Here is a 27,981-nt window from a genome sequence, read left to right on the forward strand (position 1 = left end):
TATTCCCATAAAATGCTGCTGACGAGAGTGCTCCAAAACACCCCACAGGAGCTTTACTGCTCCTTGACTTTTGAATTAAAGAAGCACATATGCCAGTTTGGCTGAAGATATATCCCTACCAGGGGATATATCTTCCAGTGTAGGGATATATCTTCCAGTGCTGTTTTATTTTCATTTTAATTCACTTGGTTCCTGAAGTGAAAAAAATGAAGTCCTTTCATGCAGCTTTTAAGTTATTAAAAAAAGTAGCAAATGCTGTTTCAAATTCATTCGTGCTTATTGTAAAAGAGATGTTCATCAGTATAGCTATACAAAGCTGGTCTTGTCATCAGAACTCTGCAAATTCAACTTAACTTCATCCATAAAATCCAATAAACACAACTAATCAACCTATACTGCATATTTCAATGTCAGTGTCAAGAACCATTTGACAATGTGCATTTTCCTTTACACCTGTACAGCACTTGCGACCTGCAAGATTGAAGTTCCCCTTCAATTTCTCAAACATGTTCTAAGCAAAAGGGCATACGCATTTCTAAGATTACATAAAGTGCTTCAAAGGAGGGAGATCATATTCCATGGAGAATAAAATCCCACAGAAGATGGTTTGCCTATAGAGCAGCTCTGAATGTTCAAAAAGTAAAATATCACTTTCCCAAACAGCAAAACTGATTGAATGCGGGTCTCTCATGTACTCCAATTACACACTTAGAGAATATAAAATCCACCATTTCAATTCAGCATCTTTCCTTGAGCAAGGCTGTGGAGCAAGCACAATCCTGGTTGCAGCATTCTCACACTAATGTGTTATAAAACCCCACCACGTCTTACAAAGCCCACAAACCCACTTATAAAAATATATAAGGCCCTCTGCTAAGTATTGTAGACAAATGTTATTCAAAGACTTTATACTGCAATTGTATAATTTAGTAGCTACAACATGCTAAACTGCTCATGAGCATAAATGCTTTGCATGATGGAAATAAATAAACAGATCAATAAATCATCAATGTACTTACAAATATGCCATTTCACCATGGAACAAACCCACAAAAAGTCCCAAGCATTATTTGTCAAAGATTATCTCACTGCATGCTATTTCAGGTTTGGCACATTGAACACCCCATGCATCTGTCTAACAAATACACAGAACAAATTATTTATCAAAGATACACAGAGCCATATGCTTGCTTTAAGAAAATGACACAGACTGCTAATTTAAACTTACCAAAAGGGGAGGGGGGAAGCTGAATAGGACACCATAAGAGAAAGCTATTACAGAATATTTGGTTTTAGAGTGGTATTTTGTTTCTGTTCTCCAAGATGTCTCTTTGTTCAAATAACTGGGACACAGAAAGCCATCCGTAATCACACTGCTGGAAGTAAGCCAAGCTCCATTTGCTAGGCTTGTTAGTGGGCAGAGGGAGGACGTGCAGCACGTGCAGCAGGATCATCTCATTACCAAGCTCTCTCGGGTCCTCGCAAATCAGCATTCGTTTGTCTTTCAAGGAACAGGCCTAAGTAACACAAGCCACTCAATTTATACAATCCGTAGAGAAAGCAAAGTCTACAGCATGTGCAAGGCTACAACCAGAATTTACAAAGCAACCTTCTATGTGAGATATTTTCAGTTTTAAACTGGATCCTTTCATTTTCTTGAATTGTAGGCTGGTGAACAGAAGAATTCAATTATACATGTGCAATGAGAATGCAGTTTTCATTAAATTGATGTTCTTTCCCCTCATACATTTAAGCTATCCCAAATTAACTTGAATTTAGGTAATTAGGTGACTGAGTAACAAATACAGTAAATTCCTTATGTATCATAACTCCAAGTGAAAAGAGCTCAGTACCTCTTAATCCAGGGTGACTATTTGGATGTGAGTCCTCCATGACCACCAGGGGATGCTGTGACCAGGAGGACCTACACCAGCACAAACTGCACCTGCAGAGTGAGCAGCTGTCAGGGTGAGAGTGACCCCAGCGCCCAAAACTGTCAGTTATTTGTTAAAACTCATTTAAGTTTAATTAAAGTATAAGTTTACGTATAGGAATATGTATATATAAATGTGCTTATTTTCTGTTTCCTATTGCTTATTTCTGTTACTGCATTAAACTGTGCATATCTTGGGAAATGTATTGCAGTGCATTGAAGAACAAAGAAACTGAACTCCCAGGTTATACAGTAAACCTCACACAAGTTGTATCAGTTGGGGCCATAAGTTATTTAATAAGTCATTTAATATGATTTATGCAATGAGTTATGTCAACTTGCATAAGTCGTATCACATATGACTTATGTAAAGTTATGTATAAGTTGGATTTTATAAGACTAACACATAACAAATACACAAGTACTGAACTGGCTGGTGGTATTAAGGCAAGATTTCTGTACCATGTATATTAACGCTATGGTAGCCTATTCTTTCCATATACAGTACTGCACAGTACAGAAAACACCTCATGTGCAGAAAATATATACTGGCACAACCAAACCGGTTTCAGAACAGAACTGTTTTATTAGAATAAAAACTCTCACAAAGATTGTTTCACATGGGACAAGGTGGTCGAACCTTTTGGCTGCTGAGAGCCGGGGTGCCCTGTTTGAGAACTACGAAACGCTACCCTTACTTCCCCTCTTTGTGGAGTCCTGTAGCTCAGTGGTTAGAGCACTCGCTTTGCAAGCGAGAGACCTGAGTTCAATTCCAGACAGGGCGAAATCTTGGGCAAGTTTCCTTACTCCACACGCCTAATAATAATCCCTCCAAAACCAAAAACAATAATAAATTGGTCAATTTCAATCTACGACTGTTTGTGGGACATTGTTGTGCGCAATTGGCTGCCGCGTTCGCCCACAAATATACAGTCAATTCACTTTACAGTCTATTCTGTGAAGCGCTTTGGGATGTCCTCCCGACGTGAAAAGCACTATATCAAATGCAAGTATTATTATTATTATTATTTGTGCTCTCTCTCACTCTCGGTTTCTCTCTCCCTCACACCATCATTCTTTTCTTTCTCTCAATCACTCTCACTCCCCCCTCTCTATCAATCACTCTTTCTCTCCCCCTCTCTCTGTTTCCCTCTCTCCCCCATCTCCCTCAATCACTATTCTCCCCTCTCTCTTTCTCAATCTGCCACGCATTCTCGTGCAGGAATGACTGCCAGATCGTGAGCAGCACGGCTCATTGAGAAAGAAAGGGAAGGTCCTCCCAACCACTGGCTCCTGCCGCTGCCCTGGAGCACCTCAGACCCGGCTGGCTCAGGAACCAGACAACCGAGACCATCACAGAGAGCTGACTCGATTCCGACATTCTGTTGCCAAATATGTCAACTTGGAGCCAGCTTACCTCTACCCCCACAGGAGGATAGTCAAAAAAAACAAAAATGCAGGAAACAGTGGCTGGTGCACTGAAAGCTAAATGGCTAACTTTTATGTAGGTCATCAGGTGGCCACTGATATCGCTTCCTGTATGCTGTGCAAATTAATAGCAACCTGCTGACCCAGAAGTCATCCATTTTGTCTTATAATAATAATCCTTGCATTTGATATTGTGCTTTTCATGTCTTCCAGACGTCTCAAAACGCTTCACAGAATATACTGTAAAGTGAATTGACTATATTGTATGGGCGAAACGCGACAACCAAGTGCGCACAGCAGCGTCCTACAAACAGTCGTAGATTAAGTGACCAAATTATTGTTTTTTTCTTGTGGGATTATTATCAGGCATCTGGAGTAAGGAAACTTGCCCAAGGTTTTGCCCTGTCGGGAATCAAATCCAGGTCTCTCACTTGCAAGCCAAGTCCTCCAACCACTGAGCTACAGAACTCCACAGTTCAGGTGCTGATCCATGCAGAGCAGTAAGATCAACGTTTGGGGGAATGTGAACATCTCAGCTGATATGTCCTTAGCATATGTGGCAAATGGAGTCCTGTAGCTCAGTGGTTAGAGCACTCGCTTTGCAAGCGAGAGACCTGAGTTAAATTCCAGGCAGGACGAAACCTTGGGCAAGTTTCCTTACTCCACACAGAGCCGAATAATAATCCCTCCAAAACAAAAAACAATAATAAATTGGTCATTTTCAATCTACGACTGTTTGTGGGACATTGCTGTGCGCAATTGGCTGCCGCGTTCACCCACAAATATACAGTCAATTCACTTTACAGTGTGTTCTGTGAAGCGCTTCGGGACGTCCTCCCGACGTGAAAAGCGCTATATCAAATGCAAGGATTATTATTATTATTATTATAAATGATCAGCTTTGCTTGTTTTGTATTCCCTTGATGATCAAATGTACGTAATGTAATCCCGTGTCGGCATGCACAGTGAATGTGGAATTACTGACCGGCAATTGCGCTCAGTTATAACAATGTTTGAGATTTTATTTACCTTCCAACTATGATGTTTTAACAGGACTCCACTGTTCTTCTATTGCATCATACACCAGTCTATGCCATGTTCACCCTGATTCCACGATTTGCAAATAACCGAAATATAAGGGGGATCAGCCAGTGCTGCCACATAAGAGATTTCAGGAGGATCTTCTACCGTTAACCTCCCTAAGGTAAACTCAAAGTTTAAGTATAAATAGCCAACAAACCCCAATGAGGTTCATCTATAAAGACAAATAGACAATGGTAGATAATCTTATCCACATTTTATTGCTGCAATGCAAATTCCACCATTCTACTGCAGACGTAGAGACCACCTTATTCCCTACTTGTACTTTGTTTTCATGTATTTCAGCACAAAAATGTCAAGTGTTAAACACACACTAAAAATACTGCGTAAATATTTCCACAGTTCATGACCTGGTAGCACATTGTGCTGGAGATTACCTGCCAAAGAGGTAGTTTTGCCAAAAAATGATTACTGCCACTTCATTAGACATGCAGACAGCTCAAATTGGCCCTTCAAAAGTTCCATGACACAACTGCGAACTTTAAAGGACTTTTTTTATATTTTGGCACCTGCTCGCAGAGCAGAACTTTCCTCAACCCTTGGTAAATAAGAATTTGCAAAGAACAAATATATAAATTTGGCTTCCCATTCCTAACCACTCCCACCAGTATAAATGAAGCTTTACAAATTCAGTTTGGCCATTACCAGCAACTATCCTTGTAGAATCTTTAACTGAATGAAGAGATATGGTAACATAACATGTAGGAGCAGGAGTAGGCCATTCGGCCCTTCGAGCCTGCCCCATCATTCAATCATAGCTGATTTTCTAAACTAACTCCAGCTAATACCATAACCCTGCCTTATCCCCTTATCTCTTCATCCCTTTTGCAATAAGAAATATATCTATCTCAGTCTTGAATATGTTCAAGGACTGAGCGTCAACAGCTCTTTGGGGTAGTGAGTTCCATACATTCACCACCGTTTGAGTGAAGAAGTTCTTCCTCAACTCAGTGCGAAAGGGCTGGCCTCTGATTTTAAGGTTGTGACCCCTGGTTTTAGTTTCTCCAACCAGGGGAAACAATCTCCCACTATCTATTCTATCATGCCCTTTGATGATCTTATAGGTTTCTATAAGATCTCCTCTAATTCTTCTATATTCTAGAGAATATAGGCCTAAATTGGTCAGCCTATCCTCGTAACTCATTCCCTTCATCCCTGGCACTAACCTAGTAAATCTATGCTGCACCCCCTCCAAGGCAAGTACATCCTTCCTTAAATGAGGAGACCAAAACTGGACACAGTATTCCAGGTGTGGTCTCACCAGGGTCCTATACAGTTGCAGCCAGACTTCCCTACTCTTATACTCTAATCCTTTCATAATGAATGCTAACATACCTTTCGCCTTCCTAATTGCTGCTGCACCTGCAGACTAACTTTCTGTGATTGGTGTACAAGGGCACCCAAGTCCCTCTGGACGCTAACACATTCCAATCTCTCCCCTTCTAAAAAATAACCCGCTCTGCTGTTTTTGCTACCTTGGTGGATGACTTCACACTTCTTACATCATACTTCATCTGCCACCTACCTGCCCAATCACCTAACCTATCTATGTCGCACTGCATTTTTTTAATGTCATCCTCTGTGTTGGCACTTCCTTCTAGTTTTGTGTCATCCGTAAATTTAGATATATTAACTTCGATGTCCTCATCTAGATTGTTGATGTAGATGGTAAATAACTGAGGCCCAAGGACTGATCTTCCACTAGTCACATCCCGCCAATCTGAAAAGGACCTGTTTATCCCTACTCTTTGTTTCCTACCCGTTAACCATTCCCCCCCCCAATCCACGTTAATATGCTCCCACCAATTCCATGGGCCCTTATCTTTTGGACTAACCTTTTATGCGGCACCTTATCGAATGCTTTCTGGAAGTCCAAATAGACCACATCTACTGATTCACCCATATCTAGTTTACTCGAAATATCCTCAAAAAACTCTATGAGATTTGTCAAACGTGACTTCCCTTTTGTAAAGCCATGTTGACTTGGGCTAATTATATTGTGCTCCCCTAAATACTGCATTACCACATCCTTAATCAACGATTCTAAAATTTTTCCTATCACTGATGTGAGACTAACTGGCCTATAGTTCCCCATCTTTTCCTTTCCATCTTTTTTAAATAGTGGTGTGACATTTGCGATCTTCCAATCCATGGGGACTGTTCCGGAATCCAAGAAATTTTGGAAGATCAGACATAAGGCCCTATATCATAAGCTACCTCTTTTAAAATCCTGGGATGCAGGCCATCCGGACCAGGGGATTTGTCACTTTTTAGTGCTAACAGTTTCACTAGCACCAATTCTCTACTAATGAAAATTTCTCTAAGTTGCTCCCTGTCCTTATCCCTTTGGTGCATCTCTATTGTTGACAGACTTGTTGTGTCTTCTACGGTGAAGACAGATGCAAAGTACCCATTTAGGGACTCTGCCATGTCCTTATGCCCCATTACAACTTCTCCCGTCTCTGACTGAAGTGGACCTACATTTACCTTCACTCGCCTATTCCTCTTAATATATTTGTAAAAACTTTTACAATCAGACTTAATGTTCCTAGCTAGCTTACGCTCATACTCCTTTTTCTCACTCTTAATGAGTTTTTTAGTTTTTTTTTGCTGGTTTCTAAAACTCTCCCAATCTTCAGATTTGCTGCTTTTCTTGGCAGTTTTATAAGTGTTTTCTTTTAATTTGTTGCTTTCTCTAACTGCTCTAGTTAGCCACGGATGAATTGCTTTCCCTGTGGTACTCTTATTCCACAATTTTGAGAATTTTGCACTACATCCTTAAATATTTGCCACTATTGGTCTACATTTTTACCTCTTAATCTTATTCTCCACCTTATTTTACCTAAATCTTTCCTCATACCTACAAAATTAGCCCTATTTAAGTTTAGAATACTTGCCTCGGATTTAACTATATCCCTCTCTAACTTAATGCAGAATTCAATCATATTGTGATCACTCTGCCCTAGAGGATTCTTAATACCTACACTGCCAACTAGCCTGTTTCGTTACACAAAACAAGGTCTAGGATGGCCTGTCCCCTAGTTGGTTCCTCGGCATGCTGCTCTAGAAAGTTATCTCTCATACACTCAATGAACTCTTCTGCTGACCTACTTTTGCCAATTTGGTTTCCCAATCTATGTGGAGATTGAAATCACCCACTATTATCGCTTTACCTTTCCTACATGCTCCACTGATTTCTTGATTAATACCCTGTGCTATATTGTGATCACTGTTTGGGGGTCTATAAACCACTCCCATTAATATTTTCTGCCCTTTATTATTTTTTATTTCCACCCATATTGTCTCAACCTCCTGGTCATCGGATTTCAGATCCTTCCTCTCCACTGCTTTTATTTCATCCCTAATTAACAGGGCTACAACCCCCACCTCTTTTCCCACTGTGCCTATCTTTCCTGTAAACTGAGAACACTGGAATATTTAACTCCCACCCTAGATCTCCTTGTAACCATGTTTCAGTGATGGCTACTAGATCATACCCATATGTGTCTATCTGTGCTTTTAATTCGTCAGTTTTATTCCGAATGCTTCGCGCATTCAGAAATAACATTTTTAATTTCCTACCATTTCCTCTACTCTCTGATTCCTTATCTACTTTGCCAAGCTTCTTACCACTAGTTAACATATTTCTATTATCTGGTATCCTATTCTGCACTGTCATCTTTACTTTTTCTAATGCTAACTTATGGTTTCTCTTACCTATATATTCCCCCCACCCTTTACTAGTTTAAATTCCTATTTATTTCCCTGTTAATTCGTTTAGCTAGGACATTTGTTCTAGCACGATTTAAATTCAGCCCTTTTCTCTGAAAGAGCTCTCTTTTCCTCCAATACTTGTGCCAATGGCCCATAAAAAGAAACCCCTGAGTTCTGCACCACTCCTTTAGCCATGCGTTCAAGTCCTTAATTTGTTTGTTCCTGTACCAATTGTCGTATGGTACAGGCAGTAATCCCGATATTATCACCTTCGATGATATCTGCAATACAACAGCGCTTACCTAAATTCCTTAAATTCTATCTGTGGCAACATTCTAAAACATTGAATGATTAAAAAGTATGCATTTCCTCAACATAATTTAAAATCGTTCAACCTTAGCATATATTAAAATAAATTCAAATATAATTTTTTAAAAATTAGTTTTTCCTTTCCCCTTATAAAGTATTTAGCTTAACGGGGAAAAATAATGAATACTGATACTCTGACGTCGGCACTGAAGAATGCATCAAATTTGAATCTAACTTTCTTATACCCATTAAGTTTCCCAAAGAAATATACCCTTTTTAACCTATATGTAGCTATTGATATGTGGTAGAAAATGTGGCACACCATCTTCTCTTTCCACTTACAGTAAACGCAGACCCTTTGCATTTTTATTTAAAAAGATATACAGAAATGATCCAGTATTATGGTACAGAGGTAACAACTTCTTTATATCACACCTTTAATGTAAAATAACTTCTCTAAACACTTGACAACTGTGGTGCTGTTTACAGGGGAAAGATTTCAGGAGTGTAACCAAAAGTTCACTCAAATTATGTGTTTTTAGGATGTTTTTTGAAATGGAGTAAGAGTAACAACGTGAAGTAGATTTGGAAAAGATTCTCGAGGACAAGGTCAATGAAGGCTTGACCACCGATTGTTGTGCAAAGCAAAAGGTAAATGGACAATTGAGCAAAGTTGGAAGAGTAAAAGAGGGTTCAAGAGAGAATGTGGTGCTGAAAGGGAGAAATGCATCATATAGCTCTGGGCTGTGAAGAAATCGTGTGGGATCCTGGATTTTATAACAGAGTATTGTGTCCAGTTTTGGTCACTCCAATTTAGGAAGGATATTGGGGTCATAGAAAAATGCCCAGAAGATATCAGCCCTGCTCAGTTGGTAGCCTTCTCAGTTTTAAGTTGGATAGTTCTTAGTTCAACCCCAACGTCAGGACGTCACTGGGCATTTACTGATGTCACTGGGCATCAAGGATAAGACATGGACATGAATCCAAAATTGATGGAGGGGAAGGAAACAGAGTAGCTGTTTGGGGAGCTAGGCAAATGGGCGGGGGAGAGGAAGATTTTAAGCCTCAGAGGTCTGTATTCGTACTTCTTCCTTGTGATCATTAATGACCTGGATTCATTGATGCTGTGTAATGGAATTCAATTTGCACATGACACCAAGTTGGGGGAACCTTGGACTCAGAGGCAGCATAGGTCTTGAGCTTAATACAGTATGTACATGGGCTAAACGAGGACTATGGGGTGGCGCTGGATGGCCAGGCTGGTTGTATGTCACCTGCGTTTTAGATTCAACCACGGACTTGAATCAATTCAATCTTTGGTCTTGGCTGTTAAGCGATTTTATTCACAATGTAGCAAGGATCAGTGTCCCTGAATCAGAAAGGACAGAGAAAACGTAAAAGATCTTGCTTCACTGTGATAAATCCCCAAATGATTGAACTGTTTACAAACACCTAGGTTCATAAAAAGAATGAAATGCTAGAACACTGGAACCACTCCACGGAAATAACCATACTCCAACATAGTAAGCTTTTACGAGAAAGATTCAGGGCAAACAAATCTCCATTTCTGCTAATGTATACACTCAGCACTCACGTGAATTAGTTTGTTTGAAGAAGAAACAAATTGCACAGGGATATTATCCAACTGAGGGAAGGGTTGGCCAAGTTTTTAAAAGCAGATGGGTTAGGGTGCTCTACACTCTACACTCCAAGCTATTCAAAATTCAGATCAATGGCTGATATGGGAGTTGGTGAACTGAGGTGCACAAGCTGAGCTTGGCTTGCTTATGCTGCATTTAGAAATAATAATAATCCTTGCATTTGATATAGCGCCTTATCATGTCTTCTAGACGTCTCAAAGCGCTACAAAATTTAGCTTATATATGGTCTGCCTCTGCAGCCAATCCATAACAACACCAGAGAAATTTCCCAGCAATGAATTATCCTCACACCTTCTCAAAGTTGGATATCCCATTGACGAGTCAGTGAGGCGATTTACTATCAGAGTGAAAATGGTTGACTCCTGGAATAATGGAGCATGGTGATATTCTGTGATGCAATAGCATTATTGTATTTTGCATCCACAAGCTAAATCTTTATTTGCTTGATTGCTGCTGTTGAAATAATAGTAGTGGAACCGAGCAGAAACAAAAGAGTCTGATATTCAGCACCTCCACTTCAACAATACGTGATATGATTGCGAAAGCGGTATTGCAGGCTACTTGAGAACAGGCTATTCAGCTCCATTCACATTGTAAGTGAAATGCAAACATCAGTAACAAAATGGAAATTGCATTGAACATTGAGACTTTATTTTTCTAACTGAAAACCTTCCCAGCATTACCAAATGGATTGCTGGCCTCTCAAGGAAGATTGACATTTGAAGACTACAGAACAGTCAACATGCGCTTGTTTAACTTCCTGTCCATGCTTCTGGATGTGGGATCTAGACACGGAAGGTAATAGTAACTATCAATGAAGTCAACAGAGCCACCTCCTTTTCTAAATGACAATCAGATAAAAATCTTTCACTTTGGATTGTAAGCTGCATTCATGGAAGATTTCCAGAAGTAATTAAATAGATCACAGAGGGCAGAAGCATTTTGACGAATTAGCTTTTCCTTTCAATAGACATGTCAAGGAAAAACCTGCTAGTTTTCCTGTAGCTTAGTAGTTAGAGCATACAACAACAACATGCACTTATATGGTGCCCTCCACGCAGGGTAGCGTCTCAGAGCGCTTAACAGTGGCGGAGCAAACCAGAACCTGAAAAGGGGGAGAAAGTGGGCAAGGCGAAGGGGCTGAAGGAGAGCGTTCCAGAGTTTTGGGGCGTAGTGGCTGAAAATGCGACCTCCAAAGCAGGAGGCCAGTGCCAGTCAAGCGGAGGCCCCGGGTGGTGGATTGGGGAATGAGGAAATCGGAGAGGTAGGGAGGTGCAGGGAGTGAAGGGATTTGAACACAAGTGTGAGGACCTTGAAGTCTATCCATTCGGTGATGGGGAGCCAGTGGAGCCTGGCCAAAACTGGTGAGATGTGGGTACGGAGTTTCGTCTGGGTAAGAGTTCTGAATGAGCTGGATCTTTTGAACGGTGGAGCTGGAGAGACCGGCGAGGAGTGCATTTGAGTAATCCAGGCGGGAGGTGACAAACACATGCACGAGGGATTCAGCTGCATTTGGGGTAAAGTACAGTTGGAGGCGGGCAACGTGGCGGAGGTGGAAGAAGGTGGTCCTGGTCAGGGACCGGATTTGGGGGAGGAAGGACAGCTGGGGATCGAACCGGATGCCTAGATTGCACACTGGTTCGGTGAATCTGAGGGAGAGCCCAGAGAGGTTGAGGAGTTTAGATCCATAGAAATGAAGACATTGACAGGAGCCAAGGAGTATGGCTTCCGTCTTGTTCCACATTCAGCTACAGGAAGTTTGCACTCATCCAAGCCCTGATGTCTGCCAGACAAGCTGATAGAACATTGTCGGACCTGGAGTTGGTACTGGAGGAGGCAAACTAGATTTGGCGGGGGTTATCCGCATACATGCGGAAGTTTACCCGATGTCTGCGGATGACATCGCCTAGAGGGAGCATATAGATAACAACAAAATTACATTTGTAAAGCGCCTTTCATGTCGCAGAGGACATTCCAAGGCACTGGACAGACAGAGTTACAGACCTGAGCTGGGGGTAGGGGTGGGGGAGGGTGGAGGGCAGGGGTTGGAAGCAGGGAGATCGAAAGCACGGTCGAAGAGGAGGGTCTTGAGATGGGTCTTCAAGGTGGCGAGGGAGGGGGCGAGACGGAGGGACTGGGGGATGGAGTTCCAGAGGGTGGGTGCAGCGTGGCAGAAAGCCCGCCCGCCGATAGTGGGGTGAGCAAGGCGGGGGACATGAAGCAGGCTGAGTGGAGAGAGCAAACAGGGTGGTAGGGGTTTAGGAGGTCAGAGAGGTAGGAGGGAGCAAGACTGTGGAGGGCTTTGAAGGTGAGGACCAGGATCTTGAACTGTATCCTCTGTGTGATGGGAAGCCAGTGGAGTTGGGCAAGGATGGGGGTGATAGGGTTGCGGAGCCTAGTGGGGCAGAGTTCTGGATGATCTGCAGCCTGCGGAGGGAGGAGTTGGGGAGGCTGACAAGCAGTGAGTTTGCATAGTTGAGCCTCGATGTAATGAAGGCGTGTACGAGGGTTTCGGCAGCCTGCGGTGCAGAGCCGGGCAACCTTGCAGAGGTGGGGGAAGGCAGAGCGGGTCATGGTCAAATGTGAGGTAGAAAGGTTAGTTGAGGATCAAACAAGACCCCAAGGTTCTGAACTGGCTTTGCAAGGTGGAGTGTGCAACCATGGATGGTGATACTGTCAGCGCCTGGCTGACAGGCGCCGCTGACAGGAACCCATCAGGAGAGCCTCGGTCTTGTTGATGTTCAACTGAAGAAAGTTAGCTCTCATCCAGGACTTGATGTCTGACAGAAATACGAGTCCATCAGAACACAAATTAAAGATCGGTTTGTATGAAAACTTAATTTCTTGGTGAAACACGGTTTGCTGTTGTCGATAGGCTGAAACTCTTGAATATACTTGGGACAGCTTTGGGGGATTTTATTTTCAAAATGGTTAAAAATTCATTGCTGCATGCAGCACTGGTTGACAAAATTAGTCTATAAAGTTTTCAAATCACATAATGCCTTTTTAAAAGGCAGAACACTGAAAACTACATAAATTTCTAAATTATTTTTCTGATTGCTTATTGCGACTGCAAAAAGAAACGACACTTTCATTCAAAATATGTATGATACAAGAACATTATGAGGTGACTGAATCACATCAAATTTTGGTTAAATTCACATAAAGTGGCCCTGAGGTAGCTTTGCAAAATGCCAACTTAAAATAATACGGCAATTTAAGTAGGAACATCTTCACTCCTGTGGATCTAAACTCCTTAACCACCCTGGGGTCTCCCTCAGACTCACAGAACCAATACGCAATCTAGGTGCCCGATTCGACCCCCAGCTGTCCCTCCTCCCTCACATCCGGTGCCTGACCAGGACCGCCTTCCTCCACCTCTGCCACATTGCCAGGCTCCAATCATACGTTACCCTAAATGCAGCCGAAACCCTCGTGCATGTGTTTGTCACCCCCTGCCTGGATTATTCAAAGGCACTCCTCGCCGGTCTCCCCAGCTCCACCAATCAAAAATCCAGCTGATTCAGAACTCTTCCGCCCAGACCAAACTCCATACCCACATTTCACCAGTTCTGGACAGGCTCCACTGGCTCCCCATCACTGAATCGATCGACCTCAAGTTCCTCACACTTGTGTTCAAATCCCTGGCACCTCCCTAACTCACCGGCCTCCTCACTCCCCAATCTATCACTTGGTGCCTCCTCTCGACTTGCACCGGCCTCCCTCTTCACACCCTCCGCTCCACCGTTGGAGGTCGCAATTTCGACCACTACACCCCGAAACTCTGGAACACTCTTCTTCAATCCCTCTGCCTTGCCCCCTCACTCCCCTTTTTCAAGTCCCACCTGAAAACCTTCCTTTTCGACCGTGCTTACGGTCACCTTCCACCTAGCTCAGACTCAGGCTTCACCACGGTTAAATGCTCTGAGACACTACCCTGCACGGAGGGCGCTATATAAGTGCAAGTTGCTGTGGTTGTTGTAGGAAGATACTGATAATCATCGCTCCCTGCTATATCAAGTATACATTTCCTTTACCTACCTTAAGACTTGACTCGTAGTCCGTATTCACTTTAAACATCAACCCAAGACGTAAGTGAATCTCATTGGCCCTCGAGAAGCTAGGATCAATGTAAAGCACCTCTTGAAATGCTTTAATTGCCCTGAAAATAGAACAAAAGTAATTCAGTATCTTCTTCAGCAAAGAAAAGTTTGTAACAAATTCATATAGGATTAGTTTCTGTTTTATGAACACGTTTTATTTTCTCCCAACACCCCAATAAATAACAAAGCACTCAACAAAGAATATTTTTGTTTAGTTTTGTTTAAACCAATTCAGCCTAGTAAACAATTGAACAGATTAGATTTTTGCAGAAAAGTGGGCTTTCACATTTGATTGAAAGACAAAAAAAATTATTTCTGAACTCTGAAGCCAGATTTCAGTTTCTTACCATTATCACACAAAAGACCTGCCTTTAAAAGTACACATGCTGTAATTTAACAAATTTCATAATGCCTTTTTTCATTTGCCATTTCAATTCCATTAATCTTTAATCTTTGGATACCAAGGAGAAAGTTTATTCCAAGATTATGTATTAATATGCAACAATGCTACACCTGCTATCCAGCTTTCAGCATTGCCAAATGATGTAGCTTTTTCTTCCTCAAGTCCAAACACTCTGCTACACAGGCTGGTACATACATCATAGATTTCAGAATTACAGCCAGCTGGCTCATCTCCAGCAGCCCCACCCACATCTGCTTTACAGTAAAACTGTAAACAAAAGCTTCATATGACTAGTAGTACCATGCAGTAAAAAGACTTGTACCTAATTCAGCTGAATAAAAAAAGTTAGAAAGGAAAAAAAAGTAAGAAAATATCGAAAACAAAGAAAGGCAAGACATATAGGAAAATTATTTTATTGTTCCCACTTTCAGGATCAACTCATTTGATTTTTTTTGACAATACATCCAGTATTTAGAAAATTATATAAACATAAAATAAAAACTATCCAGCCATTCGATAGTCCCTGACAGTGCTTTTGATACTAGTGTTATTCAGCCACTGGAAATCCAGCACAGCTATCAGCAAATTAAGTCATTTCTTTATAAAAAATATGCATACATGAATGTGCAGTCTAACATCTAAAGGTTAGTTAAGCAGGGTATCCTTGGAGCTGAACTGGTTCCAAGGTGATATGCCTGGCAACGGAATGTCAGAATCGAGCCAACTCTCTGCGGTAATCTCTGTAGTCCAGTTCCTAAGTCAGGGGGGTCCGCAGCATTCCAGGGCACTGCTGACGACAGCACAGCACAGCACAGCTTGGCTCATCGGCAGGACCTGGAAGGGCAAACCAGCCACTGGGGACAAGCAGTCATCCCACTCAGCTCCTGGACGAGAGACAACTTTCTTCAGCTCAACGTGCGTAAAACTGAGGCCCTCCTGATTGGCTCGCGTCAGCGACTCCGCACCTCAGGCGCTGACACCATCAGCATCCAAGGCTGCACTCTCCACCTCTCAAAGCCAGTCAGGAACCTCGGCGTTTTGTTCGACCCTGAGCTGTCCTTTCTTCCTCATATCCGCACCACAACTGGCATCGCCTTCCATCACCTCCGAAACATCGCCAGACTACGGCATTACCTCACCCCTCACGCTGCTGAAACCCTGGTCCACGCCTTTATCACCTCAAGGCTGGACTATGGGAACTCTCTCCTCGCCGGCCTTCCCGGCACCTCCCTCCACAAGCTGCAGGTCATTCAGAACTCTGCAGCTCGTGTACTGTCCCGCACCAGGCTTCGCGACCACATCACTCCCACCCTCGCTCGCCTCCACTGGCTCCCCATCCCCCAGAGGATCGAATTCAAGATCCTCATCCTCACCTACAAGGCCATTCACGGCCTTGCTCCCTCCTACCTCTCCGACCTACTATCCCCCTACTTACCTGCCCGTACCCTCCGTTCCTCTGGCTCCAGTCTGCTCCACGTCCCCCGCCCCAATCGCCCTACCATCGGTGGTCGGGCCTTCAGCCTCTCAGCCCCTAGGCTCTGGAACTCTATCCCCCAGTGCCTTCGCCGCCTCCTCCCTTTCCTCCTTCAAGGCCGGTCTCAAGACCTTTCTCTTTGACCGTGCCTTCAGCTCCCCTCTCGACTCTCCACCCCCTCCTCGCTCCCTCCCTTCGCTCCCCTCACCCTGACAATTTCCCCCTTCCTTGCTCCCTCCCTTCACTCCGCTCACCCTGACCATTTCCCCCACTCCTCGCTCCCTCCCTTCCCTGCCCTCACCCTGACCACTTCCCCCCTGCTCGGGTCCTGACCCAACTGTCCAGCGCTTTGGGACGTCCTTCCGACGTGAAAGGAGCTCTATAAATGGAATCTTGTTGTTGTTAACCCTGCAAGCCAAAGCCTTAACAGGTAGGGTGGTCCTAGCTGGACAAGCAGTGGTAAAGCTTGCCAGACAGCAATATCAATGGCAAGCTATATGGTTTTAGCTGGTTAGACCCCAGGGGTACTCCATCACACACTCTGGGGTCCCCAAGCTTTGCCAACCTGCACCTAGTACTTTCCAGAATAAGGTAAGCAGGATACGTCCCTCCAGGGAAAGTATGCATTCCATTCCAACAATATATCCCTGGGATTTCCATGTGTAGGTGGGATGCATGGAAATCTCAGCTTGGTTTGGATTCTCTTACGCATGGTAATAGGTTTTCGCATGCGTCAGACACCCAGCTGACCCGCCAAAAATAGATGTGCAACAGAAATTAATCCAGTCCTTCAATTTTTCTAATAATTTTTTTAAAAAAAATGTTTTCTGTGCTGAACTTCTATACATTCTCCAAGTCAGAAGTTTTTCTGTTAAAACAATCTTCAAATTTCAATTTACAGCCCCAAAATGTATGGAAGATACTCTACATGGCTCCCAAGTTTCGCCCACAAGATACACAGTCACTACACTTTACAGTATATCCTGTAAAGTGCTTTGAAGACGTGATGAGACGCTACATCAAATGCAAGGATAATTATTATTATTACATCAGGGATCTCCAACTAGGTGGCACTGTCGAGCTTGATCAAACATACAAGTGGAATGAGCAACAGAATTTCCTAAATAGCCCAATTGAAAACAAAGCCAGATGGATGAAGTGTTTCATGCATCTGGTAATAACAAATATAAACTTATTTCTTTAAACTGCAGTAAATATCACTCCTTGTTTTTATTGAGCATGTGCGAGATGCTACCTAGGGCTGATCGACCGGTTGGACGCCTGCTCTATATAAAAAGAAAACATCTGCACCCGAGGACAATAAAGTGAGACATTTTATGCTCTTCCTATAACGATGAAACAAAAATTCATGCGACTTTTCAGAAAGTAGCAAAAACAAACCCAGCCTATTAAGTGCAGTTTCATATTTTGTGTTAAAATATTTTGTATATTTTTTAAATGTAGACATTAAACATTACCCAATCTGGCATTATTTTTTAAAAAAGGCATCTTGATTTTCATTCCCCCGATCACATTTCACTTGCACAACTCTAAATCCATTGCCTAAAAATTGCATAAACTTTATTGCACTCATCTCAGCATATGGAAGCCACCCTGATACAAATAACAGATGTCAGAAGACTGGAACAATACAATCAGCATTCCCAGTTAAGACAAGCAAGTTGAAAAATAGGTCATTGTCCAAAAATTAAGTTAACGGCCAGTCCAGCTCAAAGGAGTGCTTCTCTCCTGCCCCCGACGATGGTCACTTGTTGGTCATTTGATATTTGACAAGGTTGAGCCCTCATTGAGTGGATGGCACACACAAGAACTCCCTGCAAGCTTCCTAGTTAGCAGCACAGTTCAGCGCATCACTTGCTGCGCATCATGTGCTGGAAATGCCACTGAAGTCCTGCACAGTGATGTCAGCAGTGGTTCTTGTGCATAGTCCGCATGGCTCAATACATAGGAAGTGCTATCAGCACCAACCTGATCAACCAGAAGGCTGCATTTTTTTTTAGTGCAGGAGGTCGGTCAGTCCAAGGTGGAAGTTGTTAGTCTAACACACTTCCAGTAACCGTAGGTCCACCCACTTTAAAACAAACCCACGCTCTAACAAAATACTGGCTATTTTACCCTTATAATTTAGGTATTTCATTTGTGAGTTCAGGAATTTGTTCATCATCAATTTCCAATGCGTTGGGGTTGGGAAAACGTTGCTTGCATAGTGATTATTGAGGTGTCCTCCTGATAAGCCTCTACTATACCATTTGTCTTTGCCTCTCCTCTGATCGCCTCATCATCCTGGGCGACTTTAACCTACACTTCACCCCCTCCTGCTCCATCTCCACAGACTTCTCTTCCCTGCTCTCCTCACTCAACCTTTCCCTACACATAAACTCCCCCACTCACAGTCACGGCCACCCACTCGATTTGGTGATCACCCGGGGCCTCAGTGTCTCGGATGTCACTATTACCGACAAGGCCATCTCCGACCACCACTTCATCTCCTTCACCACCTCCACCCCCCTCCCCACCTCCACCAGACCCACCACCATCTTCTACCGTCCTTGGAAGAAGTTACCCCCACAATCCCTAACCGATGCCTTGGAGTCCTCTGAACTCCTCTCCCTCTGGCCTTCAACCCTCACCGACCCCTCTTCTCCTCTCTCCCTCCTCCACAATATCCTCTCCTCCACACTCAATACTCTTGCCCCCATCACTTCCCGCACTGTCTCCTACTCCCGCTCCTCCCCCTGGTACACCACCCACCTCCGCTCACTGAAATGCCAGGTGCGGGCTGCTGAGCGCACCTTTGTCAAATCCGGCTTAACGGTCCACCGACAAATCTGGCTGGACCTCCTCAAAATTTACCGCTCCACTCTAGCCTCGGCCAAGTCGTCCTTCTACTCCAGGATAATCCTGGAGGCGAAGAACAACCCCAGGCTACTGTTTTCCACCACATCCCGACTCCTCCGTCCCCCCCGCCACCCCGCGCAGGTCATCTCCTCCAACCTTCACTGCGAGGAGATGCTGGATTTCCTTGAATCCAAGATCAAGGGAATCCGCTCCGCGGTCACTTCCCCTCCAACTTCCACCCACCACCCACCTCTTCCCTCCCACACTCCGACTCCTACCCATCCTCCCCTACACACCTTCGTACCCGTTTCCCCACCCTCTGTCACTGAACTCATCCTATCCCTAAAACCAACCACCTGCTCCCTTGACCCCATCCCCACTCCACTCCTTATCTCCCAGCTCCACTTTCTTGCCCCACACATCACTGACATCATAAACCTGTCCCTCTCCTCTGGCTCTGTCCCCATTCCATTAAAAACTGCCATCATCACGCCCACCCTGAAAAAACCCTCCCTTGATGCGTCGCAGCTATCAAGCTACCGGCCCATCTCCAACCTCCCCTTTCTCTCCAAGGTCTTGGAAAGAGTTGTCGCCTCCCAACTGCGCTCTTTCCTCTCCACCCATTCTCTTTTTGAACCCCTTCAGTCAGGTTTCCGTGCTGCTCATAGCACAGAAACTGCCCTGGTCAAGGTCACCAATGATATCCTGACCATCTGTGACCAGGGCTCCCTCTGTCTCCTCGTCCTCCTCGACCTATCGGCAGCATTCGATACGGTCGACCACGCTATCCTACTCCACCGCTTGTCCTCCCACCTCAACCTTCAAGGCACTGTCCTTGAATGGTTTAGCTCTTACCTTTCCCACCGTCTTCACTTCGTCTCAACGAATGGCTTCTCCTCCACCCCCCGTACTGTCTCATGTGGTGTCCCTCAGGGCTCTGTCCTCGGTCCCCTCCTCTTCACCCTCTATATGCTCCCCCTTGGTGACATCATCCGCAAACATGGGGTTAACTTCCACATGTATGCGGATGACACCCAACTCTACCTTTCCTCCTCTACTCTCAACTCCACGACCACCGATGTCCTGACAGCCTGCCTGTCCGACATCGAGTCCTGGACGAGAGACAACTTTCTTCAGCTCAACGTGCGAAAAACCGAGGCCCTCCTGATTGGCTCACGTCAGCGCCTCCGCACCTCAGGCGCTGACACCATCAGCATCCAAGGCTGCACTCTCCACCTCTCAAAGCCAGTCAGGAACCTCGGCGTTTTGTTCGACCCTGAGCTGTCCTTTCTCCCTCACATCCGCACCACAACTGGCACCGCCTTCCATCACCTCCGGAATATCGCCAGATTACGGCACTACCTCACCCCTCACGCTGCTGAAACCCTGGTTCACGCCTTTGTCACCTCAAGGCTGGACTATGGGAACTCTCTCCTCGCCGGCCTTCCCGGCACCTCCCTCCACAAGCTGCAGGTCATTCAGAACTCTGCAGCTCGTGTACTGTCCCGCACCAGGCTTCGGGACCACATCACTCCTACCCTCGCTCGCCTCCACTGGCTCCCCATCCCCCAGAGGATTGATTTCAAGATCCTCATCCTCACCTACAAGGCCATTCACGGCCTTGCTCCCTCCTACCTCTCCAACCTACTATCCCCCTACCTACCTGCCCGTAACCTCCGTTCCTCTGGCTCCGGTCTGCTCCACGTCCCCCGCCCCAACCGCCCTACTATCGGTGGTCGGGCCTTCAGCCTCTCAGCCCCGAGGCTCTGGAACTACATCCCCCAGTGCCTTCGCCTTGCTTCCTCCCTTTCCTCCTTCAAGGCCGGTCTCAAAACCTTTCTCTTTGACCGTGCCTTCAGCTCCCCTCTCGACTCTCTTCCTCCTCCTCGCTCCCTCCCTTCCCTCCCCTCACCCTGACCATTTCCCCCCTCCTCTCTCCCTCCCTTCCCTCCCCTCACCCTGACCATTTCCCCCCTGCTCGGGTCATGACCCAACTGTGCAGCGCCTTGGGACGTCCTCCTGACGTGAAAGGCGCTCTATAAATGGAATCTTGTTGTTGTTGTTGTCTAAACTTCGCTAGCAGGTAAAAGGGCCTGTGGGAAGAGACCCATTTATCAAGTTCAGATTAGAGACCTAAAAAGTTAAATGGAAAGCCTTCTCAACCTCACATGGTATTCCAGCTACATCATCTTATCAAGCCTTACATAATAAGAATAATTAAATGATGGAGTGACCAATACATGAGCAGTTTATGCGCCAAATTCAAAAAAAATCCTTTCTTCAACTGAAAGCATAATGTATTTATTGGGGGGAGTGGGGGGAACAAACTGCTCGAATTCACATATTTCTATTTGAGGAAAAATGTATGAATCAACTTAATAAGTCTTAAAAAACTATTCTTAATTCATATATCTATGAATAAATGCTTATGAGTAATGCTGATACTTAATCTTGCATAAGAAACCAATCTGTGCACAATTAGTGACTAGGTGAAGTTGATAGAACAGATATACTCAATATCGACATATACCACAACCATTGGATCCAGTTTATCTCTCTATAAACTATCCCCTACTGTAAACTTCCATTTCTATTCCCCAAAAGATATTTATAATCAATACAGATTATGGTCTCGCTAAGGAAGGTGAAGATCTGATCCACATATAGTAAACTCCTGATAACTTGACCATGGCTTAATTTGTTAATATCGCTTAAGTCACCAAGCTGTTAATATCCTGGCCAGATTTATTTATGTACATATACATAACTCTCCATTCCTAATAACTCATCGCTGAGCCCTATTCCCTTGGAGCGATAAGTTAGATTTTGCACAGTTGGAGGCTGAGTAATTTTAAATTAGTATTTTCTGGATCTACAATCCCAGTCCCTGGCATCTAAACATCTCAGATTTTAAAAGACATGGATTGCATCACCTCTCAATCTTCTTTCCCAAATTGCAATTAAAACAAGCAAATTTCCTCTCATAATACAGATTTTTGAAGTGAATGAATACACAATCATTTATTCACTTCAAAGATGCTAACATTCATACAAAATTGCACAAAAAATGGCCTCCCATGCGATCTATTAATTCAGAATGATTTCTTACAATTTATAGTGAATTGCCCTGATTATTGCCTCTCAATCTTGTTTTCCAACTTGCAATCAAAACAAGTTTTCTCTCATGATATGTTAGTATTTCTGAAATAAATAATCATTTATTCACTTCAAAAATACTAACTGCTAATCACTGATACTAAAATTGCACAAAAAATGGCCTCCCAAGTAATCTAGTAATTCAGAACGATTTCTTACAATTCACTCAAATCACGATTTGTTTTTACAATTTGTAGGAAAATTTCAAATTCTGAAACATTTCATATTAAAACTTAAAATACCCAATCCTTTACCATCTTTGTTTTGTGATTACTTGTTTTATGCTCCCTCTTCCAATATGTGTTACTAAAGAAATGTCACATTTATATATATGAATATCCAGCTGTTCAGTAAAAAACTATCCAGCTCTGATTATTGAATAATTGATTCAAATATCTGACTTCTCATCTCTTTATATATATATGTACTATGAGAGAACTGTTGATACATAAGCCAATTGAAGACAAAGAATGCAAGTAAATTACTCTCAATTTATTTCACTATCTTTAATCTTCTACTGCATAACATTTGAACATTGTTGTTGCACAACCAGTTTTCTTGTATTCCTGCTGCTGCAGGTTGAGTTTGGATACATTAATAGTACTGTATTTATTGCATACATTGGCAAAATAAGAGTACTTAACTTGTTTTAGAAATGAATTCAGGTGTCTGAGATAAGGAATAATTAATGAATGAGAGTATCATGCTATTTCAGCAAAATCAAAAGCAAGTGAACATTACTAGTTCGGTAAAAGCCAATGTAATTTAGTGACACCATGTGGCTGAGACCCTCACAGCAGGGAAATGGGCTGTGCTTAAATTAATCACGTTTATAAAGCAAAACAAGAGCGATGCCTTGAATAAACAATGGAGATGGTGAAAGAAATTACCAGTCATTCTTTATATCCAGTGAACAGTATTCTACAACTTCAAAAAAAAAAAATTCACCTCAAAAGACCCTTCTTCACAAAAGGGTCACATGAACTGTAGATTTGACTTTGCCTGCTGTCAATACTGCTCTGAAAATCAGCTTGTTAACATTTGCACTTATATAGGCCAGAAAACGGCCCGCTTTTTATACCCCACCCCCACTTTCACAATCACCAAGAAAACATCCTTGAATTACACTGTGCTGCAGCAGTTGTCATGACTACAAATTAATTCCAAAGGTAGGCAGACAACTGTTTTTTTATTTTTTAAAAAAATGTGCAATGTGAGTCGACTCAAGAATAAAAAACAAGATGAATGTTTAATTTTCAGTTGTAATACAAAGAAAGAAGTAATGGTAATAATCCTAGCATTTGCATTTGATATTGTACCTTATCACATTGTTGAGACATCCCAAAGCACTTCACAGGATGTAAAGTGGATTGACTGTATTTTTTGTGCCTTTATAGTATGCTAGCTTTACCCGTTGCAGCTGTGCTTGCAACTAGTTTCATTTAATCGTCCTTCTCTTTTTCGTCTGGCATTTTTATTTGTCCTTGAAAGGATTGATCTTCGTTTCTTAGGCATTTTTATCCCTTAAGAAAATGTGCTATTGAACTCGTTAGCATCCCATGTTCACATATTTGCACACATATCCATTAGGGAGGATTCCTGGTTGGGAGGACTCCTGTTGATGTCTCTACGTCAAATGGTTAGACAGACCCACAGACATTTTGTCTTTATTAATATAAATGTATCTTTCTCGAAGGGTGTGTGACCTGTCGCTGAATACCATGCATACCTTTTGGGGGGCTTAATTAAAGCATTTTTTTTATTTATTTCTTAATATAGCTCATCAACTATAGGAGATCCCCGAAACAAATATCTCCATGCACTCCCCCATACAAGATCTTTCCGATGAGCTATAAATCATGTCTCTACGTCAATTGACTATTGTGTTCTTGGCAGATACAGTGTCTTTATTAGTATAGATAGATGGTCTCCTGGAAACAAAAATATGAATTCCAATTAATCTTGCCAGTTATATCCAGTTGTGTGAAATGAAAAATCTGAAAATGTAAAATGATGGACTGATGGATTTATTTATGGTCTAATATTCTTTATCTAGAACTCATCCAGGACTCAAGCCGGTTACACTGCAGTGGTTCATCTATTCCAGATATTTGCTACTCTTTTCACAAATTCTATTACTGAAGCACCTTTTTCCGATATTAATAAGAGAAAATGTGTACCAAAAATACTTTCCGTTCGCCAAACATTACGTAATATTTTCTGATGGCTGAGGCCATACCTTCAAAAGCTGGAATTTTTTTTATAAACCTCCATTCACACAGCAACTCCATTGGGTTTTCTCATTTTTAATTTATGAAACTGAAAAGTAACAGGGAAAAAGTAGTCTGTATCTTTTATCATTTGTATATTCAATGCTACAGCGGCAATTCAATCTTCACTAAAATACTAAGATAAGCTCATCTCCTGATCAAAATGTCAATACAATTAACTGACTGACAATTTGAGATTACTTTGTGGAGTCCTGTAGCTCAGTGGTTAGAGCACTCGCCTTGCAAGCGAGTCACTTGGGTTCAATTCCAGGCAGAGCGAAACCTTGGGCAAGTTTCCTTATTCTACACACCTAATAATAATCCCTCCAAAAAAAAACAATAATAAATTGGTCATTTTCAATCCATGACTGTTTGTGGGACACTGCTGTGCGCAATTGGCTGCCGCGTTTCGCCCACAAAATATATACGGTCAATTCACTTTACAGTCTATTCTGTGAAGCACTTTGAGACTTCTAGAAGACGTGAAAAGCGCTATATCAAATGCAAGGATTATTATTATTACTTGTCAAAATGATAACTGTTGGCATGTTTGATCACCAGAAGGTTAAGGACATTTATTCTGTCACATCAAAACCAGCTGTCTTTTTTCCTCTCCTTTCTTTGCTTTGATGCTGCATTAGGTGCTGTGAAGTTTAATAATTTTCCCATTTTTCTACTCATCAAAAACTTACAGGAAAACTCGACACTGTACAGAAACATATATAGGTTAGTGTACAAGATAACTGTGCATGAAATAATTTGTGAAATAATGGACATAAAGTTCAGACTTAAACATTGAAAACATGATTTGGAACCGTACCATAGATTCAATTGTACAGTGCAGGTACAAGGGAGTACAAAACACATCAAAGTATACATGTGAGTGATTTGTTTGGAAATCTACAGAACAGAAACATGCGCTTCATACATCTAATTCCATTTTTATTGACGGTTTATGATGGAGAACTCCATATTGCAAACGTCATCTATTCATCAAAAGATTTTTTTTGAACCTCCTTTAATTTGTTATGCGATTACCCTAAATTTGTATGCTTTTGTTCCTGACCAGAGGAGATCTATAGTACAACAACTCTCATTTACATAGTGCCCTTCAAACAGGATAGCATCTTGGAACACTGAACAGCACTTACTGCTACAATAACAGTTCAACTTTTCAATTGTATTCCAATCATAATTAGGAATCAATAGAACAATTTGATATTGGGATTTTTCTAAAACATATTCATGTTTTACAAAGGTTTTCTAATAGTTTTCTGTACATTTTCCACGTATTTTTCTTTTATCTGCTCATTTGCCATGTGGTTCACATAAAAGATCCAAACAGCACAAAATTAAGACATTACAAAACATTCAGAAACATGCTATATTAATGCTGTGATTTTGATGTTGAGTCTCTCATAAAAACTTAAAAATATCTGCTCACTTATTGATAGTTTGATTATTTCAAACACAGCAATAAAAAAAACTACACAAAAATAAAACCACTGCACCCTCTATATAGCATCAATCCAAACATCTTCAAAACCATTGGGAGGTCCACACTACAATTTGATCCAATTACAATTTAGTGAATCAAAAGTGGCTTAATTTTGTGTCATGCTGAAAGATACCCAACTCCATCTTATAACATCAAAGGACCTTTGCAAATGAGAAAAGAATGACTAGTTTAAGTAAATTAACTGAGCAACTGAACTGTGGGATAACATATGGAAAGAAAATTTAAATTTTCTATTCCGTGTTTATCCCTTCAAAGTAACACAACAACAAAATTACATTTGTTTGGCACCTTTCACGTCGGAAGGATAATAATAATAATCCTTGCATTTGATATAGCACTTTTCACGTCGGGAGGACGTCCCAAAGCGCTTCACAGAATACACTGTAAAGTGAATTGACTGTATATTTGTGGGCGAACGCGGCAGCCAATTGCGCACAGCAATGTCCCACAAACAGTCATAGATTGAAAATTACCAATTTATTATTGTTTTGAGTTTTGGAGGGATTATTATTAGGCGTGTGGAGTAAGGAAACTTGCCCAAGGTTTCGCCCTGCCTGGAATTGAACTCGGGTCTCTCGCTTGCAAAGCGAGTGCTCTAACCACTGAGCTTCAGGACTCCACTTATCCCAAGGCGCTGGACAGTCAGTGTTTCGGACCCGAGCTGGGGGTTGGGACTGGGGAGGGTGGAGGGCAGGGGGGGGAAAGGAGGGTAATCAAAAGCACGGTCAAAGAGGAGGGTCTTGAAATGGGTTTGAAGGAGATAAAGGGAGGGGCTAAACGGAGGGACTGCGGGATGGAGTTCCAGAGGGTGAGGTGAGAATGGCAGAAGGCCCGCCCGCCAATGGTGGGGCAGGCGAGGTGGGGAACTTGAAGCAGACCAGAGCCCGCTGAGTGGAGGGACTGGACACAAAGGTACGGGGTTAGGAGGTCGCAGAGGTAGGGGGGGAGCAAGGTCATGCAGGGCTTTGAATATAAGGTTCAGGCTCTTGAACTGTATCTGTGTGATGAGAAGCCAGTGGAGTCGGGCAAGGATGGGGGTGATAGGGTCATGGAGCCTGGTGCAGGAGAGGACACGGGCTGCAGAGTACTGGAGTTGGGGAGGTCGACAAGCAAGGAATTTGCATAGTCAAGCCTCAATGTCATGAAAACTGTTATGAGGGTTTCGGCGGCCTGCGGTGTGAAACAGTGGCGGAGCCTGGCGATGTTGCGGAGGTGGGGGAAGGCAGAGCGGGTCATGGCACAGATGTGGGGTAGAAAAGTTAGTTGAGGGTCAAACAAGACGCCAAGGTTCCGCACTGGCCTAGTGAGATGGAGTGTGCATCAATGCATGGTGATGCTGTCAGCTCCTGAGGTGTGTAGGTGCTGACTGGAGCCAATCAGGAGAGCCTCGGTCTTGTTGAAGTTCAACTGAAGAAAGTTAGCTCTCATCCAGGACGATGTCTGACAGACATTCTGTCAGGACAACAGTGTCCTGGAGTCAAGGTGGAGGCAGAGAGGTACAGTTGGGTGTCATCCGCATACATGTAGAAGTTGACCCCATGTCAGCGGACGATGTCACCAAGAGGAAGCATATAAATATTGACGAGGAGGAGACCAAGGACAGAGCCCTGAGGAACACCGCCCGAGACGTTACGAGGGCTAGAGGAGAAACCGTTTGTGGAGATGAAGTGGAGGCGGTGTGAGAGGTACAATCTGAACCATTCAAGGACAGAACCCTGATGGTTGAGGTGAGAGGAAAGGTGGTGAATGAGGAGAGTCGTCAATGGTGTCAAAGGCAGCAGAGAGTTCAAAGATGACGAGGAGGCAGAGGGAGCCCTGATGGCAGATGGACATGCCGCTGAATGCACCTGGCTTAAATCAAACTTAACCATCCATCGACAGATTTGGCTTATCAAATCTTACTGGTCCGCCCTCGCTTCCGAATGTCATTTGTCACTTTGACCAAAGCTGTTTCTGTGCTGTTGGCGGCACAAAAACCCAATTGGAGGGGTTCGTGAAGGGTATGGCGGAAGAGGAAGGAGCAAACCTGGGAAGCAATGACTCGTTCCAGG

At 43.1% G+C, this 27,981-nt stretch overlaps 1 protein-coding gene across 1 annotated transcript in view; it reads right to left on the reverse strand.

The window, feature by feature from the left end:
- The window catches only part of kdm6a (lysine (K)-specific demethylase 6A), a 143,165-nt gene that overhangs the window by 65,617 nt on the left and 49,567 nt on the right, over positions 1–27,981 (reverse strand). The window contains 1 exon segment of the mRNA XM_007901685.2: positions 14,188–14,308. Within this exon segment, the coding sequence (XP_007899876.2) occupies positions 14,188–14,308 (121 nt within the window).

Source organism: Callorhinchus milii, unplaced genomic scaffold, assembly GCF_018977255.1.
Source record: "Callorhinchus milii isolate IMCB2004 unplaced genomic scaffold, IMCB_Cmil_1.0 Scaffold46, whole genome shotgun sequence".
Taxonomy (NCBI): domain Eukaryota; kingdom Metazoa; phylum Chordata; class Chondrichthyes; order Chimaeriformes; family Callorhinchidae; genus Callorhinchus; species Callorhinchus milii.